Source organism: Mobula hypostoma, chromosome 14, assembly GCF_963921235.1.
Source record: "Mobula hypostoma chromosome 14, sMobHyp1.1, whole genome shotgun sequence".
Lineage (NCBI taxonomy): Eukaryota > Metazoa > Chordata > Chondrichthyes > Myliobatiformes > Myliobatidae > Mobula > Mobula hypostoma.
Genome location: NC_086110.1, coordinates 16,172,709 through 16,182,670, shown reverse-complemented (window position 1 = coordinate 16,182,670; position 9,962 = coordinate 16,172,709). Strand labels below are relative to the sequence as shown.

The 9,962-nt window shown below is 38.3% G+C and overlaps 1 protein-coding gene across 4 annotated transcripts in view; it reads right to left on the bottom strand.

Moving 5' to 3' along the window:
• Positions 1–2,531: 2,531 nt before the first annotated feature.
• The window catches only part of mbtps1 (membrane-bound transcription factor peptidase, site 1), a 123,453-nt gene continuing 116,022 nt past the window's right edge, over positions 2,532–9,962 (bottom strand). For 3 of the 4 annotated variants that reach the window (XM_063066724.1, XM_063066725.1, XM_063066727.1), the window contains exons 22-23: positions 6,218–6,348; positions 2,533–4,370 (exon numbers count right to left, since the gene is read on the bottom strand). In XM_063066724.1, the coding sequence (XP_062922794.1) occupies positions 4,177–4,370; positions 6,218–6,348 (325 nt within the window). In that variant the 3' untranslated portion in view covers positions 2,533–4,176. Of the gene's footprint in view, positions 4,371–6,217; positions 6,349–9,962 lie in introns of all 4 variants that reach the window. The other variant, XM_063066728.1, reaches the window with a different exon arrangement.

The following is a 9,962-nucleotide window of genomic DNA, read 5'->3' as shown; positions in this document are numbered from 1 at the left end:
TGAAAGATTTGCAAAGATGAGTTAGACCCCAGAAACTCCTTACTTTCAGCTAAGCAATTAAATAGCAGAATAAGCTATTTTAGGTTATTTTGTGTTATGTCAGGAAGCACTGTTAATTATTCATTCAATTTTCCTGCTCAATGCAACTTAAGATTTCCTGTACAGACAGAGTGACACATCAAAAGTTGCAAGTAACTGGGGGCAGTTACCGATTGTTATGGAAATTGGAAAGGTATGAAGTACAATCTTAGTTAATAAGTTCTTGATCGGTATTCTCTACATTGTATAATAGCTAAAGGTTTTTCTACTCCATGAGAACTACAAAAGCATACTTTGTGCTACGATTCATAGTCACCTTACAGAACTCTGGAAAGCACATTGCGTAACGGAAGTAAAAAAAAGTATTTAGTATTTATCCTTCAATCAAGGACTAGCACATTGGCCAGATAAGATAGTGATACCATATGACTTGAGTGCATTACCTGTCTCCAAACTTGAAGCCATGAGAGATTGAAATTGCTTATTAACCATTTCGTAACAATGATTTCCATCCTCTAGTTTCATTCTCAAACTCATGTTAATTGTGCTTTAGTAGTTAACCCTTCATATTCCCAGAACTTGCAAACTCATTTGCAGTTTTACTTTGACTCATTAGCTCAAAAAAAATTGGACTTTCAAAAAATATTCATGGCTCTTCTGTACCCTTTCTGAATTTAACTATGTTTTTTGCTGCCCAGCACTGAAGACTTGGAATTTCATATAACATAGATCATAGAAAATTAAAGTAGTACAGGGACTTCAGGTCAAGATGTTGTGCTTATCTTTTAACAAACTACAAGATCAATCCAACCCTTTCCTCCTACATAGTCTTCAATTTTTCTATCACGCCTGTGCATTACATGCCCCTAATGTATCTGCCTCTACCACACTTGGCAGGGCATTCCATGCACTCACCACAATCTCTGCGAAAAAATAAAAATTGCTTTTGATATCCTTCCCCCTTATACTTTCCTCCAGTTACCTTAAAGTTATGCTTCTTCATATTAACCATCATCATCCTGGGGAAAAATGGTTTCTGGCTATTCAATCAATTGATCTCTCTCACCATCTTGTATACCTCAATCAAGTCATTCTCTGTCTCCATTGTTCCAAAGAGAAAGGTCCTTCCCCAACAAAAATCATCTTTGCTTTTCTTCCAAAGTACCACACAAAAACATCCTATGATCAAGCCTATTTTTCTTTCTTAGTAACACTCTGGTGAATTGTGCTGGAACAGTTCTGCTGCATTAGAGGTGTTAAAGGTTGATGAGAACAGAGTAATAAGTTTGGTTGCTTTCAGGATATTTCAGTACCAACTAGAAGATTTTGCAAAAATCACTAATACTGGGCTTCCTTTGTTGCTTCTTCAAATGGAACTAAAACACAGATCAATGCTCTCAGTCAGGTCAAAGCTAAAATCTGACACATATACGCAGTGGAGTATGCTCACTGAATGTGGTCCTGAATAAAGTTAATTCACTTTACATACAAACTCCATTCTTTTCAGCTGCCGAGCTCTTAGGATTAAATACACACAATAACTAAGTATTTGGAGTTCACCAAGGTAAAGAACTCCAACAATTTGCAACCCTTTATTTCTCATCTAAGCCTGAAGCAGTTAAATACTTACCATGAGTCTTTGCCCCTTGTTGTGCATTCCAGTTTTATTCTGGTTATGTTGGTGCCTGTACATCCACACATTTGCTATGATATTGTATTTCAGTTGTTCACAATCTGATTAACTGGAACTTACACTACTCCACTCAATACTGAGAATGAGGCATGTATTTCACTGGAGAATTAGTTCACATACCTTAATTACTTCAAAATGCACCATTCTTAACAATGTCTTTTCCAAAATAAAATAACATCCTTTCTTGTCAAAGAACAAAAAGGTTCCAGTGGTGTCTGCAGTGTCCACATGACCCTACAGACTCAAATCCACAGTTCTGCTTTGAAACTGCAATACAATCAAGCAGCACAGTTTAATAACCAGTAATGCACCTCTGATTGCAGTACCAGTTTCTGCCACTGGACGTCACCAGTTCTTGGAAATGGACAGTCTATGTGAAGCACCTCCTGGTGGAAGATGGGCAGAACTGCAGTGCAATGCAAAGGTACATTAAAGACCAACTGCACCGAAAACTGGAGACTTATTATAAACTTCATTCTTTCCTCAAATTTGTTGTCAAAACAACAACCTGTAAACAGGTAGCAACACACAAAATGCTGGAGGAACTCAGCAGGCCAGGCAGCATCAATGGAAAAAAGATTTTCCCTTAGATTTAAAAATACAAACAAGAGGAAATCTGCAGATGCTGGAATTTCAAGCAACACACATTAAAGTTGCTGGTGAACGCAGCAGGACAAAGGGTCTCGGCCCGAAACGTCGACTGTACCTCTTCCTAGAGATGCTGCCTGGCCTGCTGCGTTCACCAGCAACTTTAGTGTGTTGCTTTTTCCTTAGATGTTGCCTGGCCCATTGAGTTGCTCTTTATGTGTGTTGCTTGGATTTCCAGCACCTGCAGATTTTCTCTTGTCTGTTGACAGGTAGGATAGGATTTCCTCCTGGAAAACAACAGTTGTTAAAAAAAACACAGATGAATGGTGGGGAGTACTTCTGACCAGTTGCATCACCATTTGACATGGAGGCTTCAATGCTCAGGATCAAAAGTGCTTGCAGAGTGTTGTAAATTTAGCCAGCTCCATCACAGGCACAACTCTCCCTACCATTGAGGGCACCTTCAAGAAGACAGCATCCATCATTAAGGACCTTCACCATTTGGGACATGCCCTCTTCTCATTAGGGAGGAGGTACAGGAGCCTGAAGACACACACACACAATGTTTTTGGAATTGCTTCTACCCCCTCCTTCACCATCAGATTTCTGAACGGTCCATGAACACTACCTCAGTATTCCTCTTTCGCATTATGAATTATTGTAACATTTGTCATTTCTTATGTACTGTGCTGCAAAACAAGTTTTATGACAAATGTCAGTGATATTAATGAATTTGATTCTATCCAATCGCTACCTTAATTTCTCCATAAATCCTTCCTTCAGCCTCATGTCATGTCTCCAAGTTACTGCTTCTACTATATTTAAATAATGAAACTAATCATTGTGGCATCACGCTACAAGAAAAAGCTAAAACCACCAATCCCCAGAACTGTTCAATAACTTCACAGAAAGTGGGCCCAAGGGTAGCAGAGATGTGAAGATATGCAATCACCAAGTCCAATGAGATTTGCTTTATGACTCAGGGCCTGCTAATCAGAGGGTGCAATGCATTGTAGGATCAAATAAAGTCTACCCATTCACAAACCAAAATTATGTAGACACAAGCTTTGTTTGGACAATCTAAAGATAGTAAATGATCATACTGCCATGATAATTCACTCAAAAACACTGTGCAAAAGGATGCTTAGAAGTTCCAAGCATCATACTGCTAGACATATTACAGTGCACCATACTTCTGTACAATGAGAAAGAGCAAGAACTTAATCAACTTTTCAGACAGTATATAACTTGCAGATACTTGTAAATTTATTCCACCGACAATGGTGAAAATAGATTGCAAACTGCCATTTTAAATATTTACAGTGAATTATGGTAGTTTCCATTTTATAAAAATAAGTCATTTCAAGCACAGAGCCCATTGGTACAGTTTCCTCAATCCATTATTCCTGTCTAGTGCCACTGTGCACAATATCCAAAAAAATCAGCAATTCATTCTTAAGCATGGCAAGGTTGCAGATTCATGTTACAAAATACATTTTACGTCAATAAATGTCCTTGTAACAAAACAACTGCTTGACATGATGACAAAATAAAACCAAGAACTGAAGAAAGAGATCCCAATGTCTGTACAGACTGATCTGTTTACAATTCTGCTCTTAGAGAAATATAAATATAGAGCAACCAAACACAATGTTTTTGGTAGTTATGATTGCTGTGAAAAGATATCCTCAACTTGGTAAAATCACACAGTCTCCGGGTGTTTAAAAATGGCAACAGACCAATCAAGTGCCTTGTGTAGTTTTTGTCTTAAATGAAGCACTATGCCTTTCAAGAGCTGCTGACTGCAGAATTCTGTTCCCTGGATGGATCTTGATTAGCTGGTGTCCATTGTACAATTACACAGAGGGAGTCTTTGGCTGGTGCATCTGCTGAAGTAGTAGAGGACGTTTGACCCGTGGTTTCCGTCTCTTTGGCTTGCTCTTTGACTTTATTTGAACCACAAAGAATGCCAGAACCACCATAGCACCAAGGAAAGCAAAGACTGGAATTGTCTGTCCCACATCCTGGTTATATCGGCCTGGCATTATACCTTAAAAACAACAATTTAAATTAATTTCAAATGTACTCAACTTTGATGAAGAAGATGAAGTAGACAAACCATAATTAAGTTTGGAATGATGCTTGAATTAATCAATAGAGGTAGCCAAGCAAACTAATTAAACTTTGTCTGTTGACTTGAAATACCCAAAAATGCTGCTACTTTTACAGAAGCCCTTCCTACTCTTGCAGTTTCAAAATAGGCACCACAGTATCAAACTTTAAATACTTTTATATAGTGACATATATTTGTGCCACATGCAAGAATTAATCTAAACACTTGGCATATTGTATTTTACTATCTCTGTTTCATCCCAGCATCTACTTTCTGTAGAACATTAAGTATTCTGTATGCCTCAGCACAATCACTTCTTTCTTCTAAATTCAAGAAGACACCTAATGTGCTTAATTTCTCTTTGTAATCAAACTCACTATACTAGGAATGAAGATGTTTCAAGTGTATCCTTTCTTCATTTAGGAGACTAGATTCCAGATGCATCTTACCCGAAGCTCTATATAATTAGACCACTTTTCCTTCTACATTTGCACTCAAATCCTCTTACAATAAAAGCCAGATTACACTTCCCTTCCTGTTGGCCTGATGAAGCTGCTTGTTAGTGATCTGTGATCTACCTATTAGGATACGCATGCTTCCCGAAACACTTCTCAGTGTGACACCAGCTTCTATCTTAACCAACATAAGTGGATGACCTTGCAATGTTCCTTATTGTATTCCATTTGCCATATCCTTGCATGTTCTCTTAGCACCCTGAATCTTTTTGCATCTCTTCACAGTCCACACAACTACCCTCCATTAGAAGGGCTGGGTTCATAGCTCCAGTCCATACTGCAGCTCACTGAGTGTAGTCTCCCAACCTAAACATACCCTGCTTATTCCTCTGTTTTCTGCCTTGTAACTAACCCTAAATCAATGCCATAATAATATCCACATTACTGTACACACTAATTTTATTTAATCTCAGCCATGGCACATTTCCCCTCCAAAGACCTTCAAACAGTCTAAATATATAACAGCTGACTTGGTCTGCTTTTTACCATCTCAAAATTCCATGAAAAAAAAGCAGTGGTTGTTTTCTCGCATAAATCTGATGGCCTTGTCCAATCCTATTATTTACCAAGGGTTCTGTTAACACTATCATACTTCAGCATTTTCTCTAGTAACAAAATCTTCAAACAACAAAATCAGACATGTATTTGTACACCAATTATCTGCAGTATAACATTTCTCCATTACATTATTCTCAATTTTACATCATGTGTCATTTCCTAAATATTTCAGCACCATGAAACATTTACTGCAGTTATACCACTCTAAAAATCATTATTGTACTAACTAATTCATGCTTTTTAAAAAAGCTCCTACTGAAGCAACTAAAAATATGAGGATCTTTATAAAGCTAATTTTGCTCCCTTGGTAGATTCTATGAAGTATTTATTTAGTCGATGGAACCCACTTACATTTTCACTTGCTGGTCGCATCCATATAGTCAAAATGATGATCTTACCAACATTTTTATATTTATTTCAGAATATCCCTGTTTTTCTGACTAAGTTTTTTGGTCGGATTGATTCTATTATTTTATCTTTTATTTGGAATAATAAAAGACCAAGAATTAGTAAATGTCACTTACAAAAGCTGATTATAACTTCAGTGACAATAATAAATAGACCCATTTGTAATGTATAAACTTACTTGCAGAACGAGCCACTGGAATCCACCTAAACGAATCATCCTGATTCACACATCAGAAAACCACCAACATTGATTTGAGTCAGTCCAGAGTTAAATACTTCTAGAAATGGTTCTGAAGCCCTTACCTCCAGGAATGTCCCACGCCCCACTTTCACCAGGTGATAAAGGTCGCACTTGGGGGCGGTTTTGCTTAAAATTTGGCAGAACTACTTTGTCTAAGTCAATAGACAACAATTTCTGATGTTTCCAAAGGTTACTGAGAGGGAAGCATAATATAGAAACATGTTTTTCTAGGTGGTACAAGCTTATATACAATTACTATTTTAAGCAATATTCATAACTTGCAAATTAGCATGTGTTAAACTTTGGATAGAAATCAGCCTTCCTAGACTATGCAAAAAGAAGACAAAGTTCAGAAGAAAAAAAAAACTACTGCTTACTAAAATAATTTAAACCTGGACAAAAAGGCTTCATATCAGATATCAAGAAACTTTGGTGACGAACAAAAATTACACTTGAAGTCTGTAACTTGTACTTTTAAGTCCTGATAAAACAGGATTAAAATTACATACTTATACATCAAATTCCAAATCTGTACTCTCTCTGGTAATCTGGGGAAAAAAATTAGATGATAAACCAGCTCCATTTTAATTGCTGCAATGTGGTTAACTAGGGTTCGGTTGGGAAATAAAAAATATTGTAATGCCCTGTTCACATGGTTCATATTTTCTCTCTGTTATGATTTTCTAGGAGAATGGCTTTGATCAAATGGTGGAGCAGACAATGGGTCAAATGACCTAATTCTACTTATGGTCTTATTCAATATCAGAATTACAGTTTACTTGCTCAGAGTAACGGCTGGACCAATGAGAACTTTAGATAATTCACTAGGTTTTTAATATGTAAATGCAATGTACATTTACAAAGTATAGACTATGTTAACCACAATTCTAGTTATCTTTACATTTAAAAAAAGATTCTGATTGCTGGGCACTTAAGTTATTAGCTACAAGAACTAATCCCAATCTACTCCGGCACCATTTATGGGGTCTCTCCTATTTCCTCATCAAAATGTGGTCCTCAAACAACATCATAAGAAGTGTTAACATCGAGTATTACCTCACCATCACCTTTCTTAATGTGTCTCTAAGTTAGGGCTGCTTGACCAATATACAGCATTTGGAAGCAGAAATTTCCTCCAACCAGATATTGGGGAGCTGAAGCTATTGTATCTAGCCCCACCAAGAACTGCTCCCAAACCACCAATTCCTTCTCTCCTTGTGATAATAAATTGAACTAGATCTTTTGCAATCCTATGGCTACACTCAACAGAAATGAGTTTAAGCCTAGCATTTGTGCTGTTGAGATATCCACAACTCAGATGTCCCTTACCCCACCCCTCATCGTCCACTTCTGAACTCTTAGCCCATGCCTCTTTTTCACCACTAGACATGATTCCTTGTGAATTCTTTGTTCTAGCCCCATTTAAATTTTGTTACCTAAAATTTTTGTACTATGGTGACTGCCTGTATTTTAACGAGGACCCAGTTGCTCAATTATGCACATTGGATTCAAGTTAAACAATGTCTCAATTAAATTCCTCATCCTTGTTTACAAATCTCTCCATGGCTTCACTTCTCCTAATCACCTATCTTTAATCCTCTCATCTTTTAACTAAAGATTGGACATTCTTCCACATTAAAAATGTTGTTAATGAATCACTGACAACTGGGTTGTTCCATAATCCTCTAATCTCCTTAAACCCACCTCCATGCCTAATCTTTTGCTTTTGAACTCCAACTTCACAGAAGTATGTGATAGAGCAGTGGCATTTAGCACTTGGAAGACCAAAATAACTGCATATAGGGAAATTAAAATAAAAGCGGAGAAGGTTGGAAAGATTCAACAGGGCAGCAGCTTCTGTGGAGAAAAAAGTTCAGGTTTCAGATTAAAAACCCCATCAGAAAGAGAAAACTAGAGTTATGAAGGCTGTCAAACGCCTAGAGGGAAGGTGAAGTTCTGGTTACACTAGGCTTCATCAGAACAATATAGAACCCACAGATAGGCCAACGTGAAAGTGGAATGGAAAATTCCAGGTTACTGGAGAGTGCAGAATACCTCAGTGAAAGACAGACTGTTTAAAATGGTGGGCAATACTAAAACTAGCTTTGAGCTTGCACTAACACTTATTACCAGTGTCTGGTAACACTGACAGAAAGTGTTATCGACCTCAACAACATTATAGCTTTAATAATAATTTTCCATAAAAGTCCTTCCAGGTTATACTGATTATACTGCTAATGAAATCACAAACCAACATGAACATTAAATCATATATATTCTATACAGGTCGACCTTCACTAATGCGACTACCTGTAATCTGGTTCCTTCGATAATACGGCACTGATTATGCTTAATGTGATCCTTCTGTAATTCGGCATTTTCACTAATCCGGCACTCCTCAGGTCCCAGTGGTGCCGGATTAGTGAAGGTCGACCTGTACTCAAGTCACATATCCCAATAGAACATTACAGCATTGTACAGACCTTTCAGCCCATGATTTTTTGTCATCATTTTAACCTACTCTAGGATCTATCTAGCTCTTCCTTCCCACATAGCCCTCTATTTTTCATTTATCCATGTGCCTATCCAAGAGCTCCTTAAATATACCAAATGTATCTGCCTCTGCCACCACTCCTGGCAGTTCATTCCATGCATCAACCACTGTGTAAAAAGCTAACCTCTGACATTCCTCCCACACTTGCCTTCAATCACCTTAAAATTATGCCTCCCTCATAATAGCTATCTGCATCCAGGGAAAGAAGTCTCTGGCTGTCCACTCGATCTGTGCCTCTTATAATCTCCTACACCTCTATTAAGTTGCCTCTCATTCTCCTTCGCTCCAAAGAGACAAGTACGAGCTCACTCAACCTGTCCTTTTAAGACATGCTCTCCAATCCAGGCAGCACCCTGGGAAATCTCTGCACACTCTCTAAAGCTTCCACATCCTTCCTAAAATAAGGAAACCAGACTGAACACAATATTCCACGTGTGGTCTAACCAGAGTTTTATGGAATTTCAACATTAACTCATGGATCTTTAACTCAATCCCCCGACTAATGAAGGTTACCACACCACTGCCTTCTTAACCACCCTATCAGGTTGTGCAACAACTTTGAGAGATCTATGGCTATGAGCCCCAAGATCCTACTGTTCCTCTACACTGCTAAGAATCCTGCCATTAGCCCTGTATTCTGCCTTCAAGTTTGACCTTCCAAAGTGTGTCACTTCACACTTCTCCAGACTGAACTCCACCTGCCACTCCTCCTTCAGCTCCGCATCCTATCAACATCCTGCTGTAACCTACCACAACCTTCTACCCGCAAAGAACAGGGGTCCCAGAACAGATCCTTGCAGAACACCACTGGTCACAGACCTCCAGGCATAATACGCTCCATCTGCCCCTGTAGGCAAGCAAATTCTGAATACACACAGCCAAGTTTCACAACTTTCTGAATGAGCCTACAATAGAGAATCTTTTCAAACACCTTATTAAAATCCATTGCCACCACATCTACAGCTCTGCCTTGATCAATGTATTTTGCCTCTTCCTCACGGAATTCAATCAGGCTCATGAGGCACGACCCGCTCCTGGTGTCACACTGACCATCCCAAATCAGGCAATGCTTCTCCAAATGCTCATAAATTCTGTCTCTAAGAATCAACTCTTAATACGTTGCCCACGACTGACATAAGATTCACTGGTCTATAATTCCCAGGGTTATCCCATTACCTCTTTTGAACAAAGGAATAACATCTACCACCCTCTAATCTTCTGGTACTACTTCCATAGCCACTGAGGACACAAAA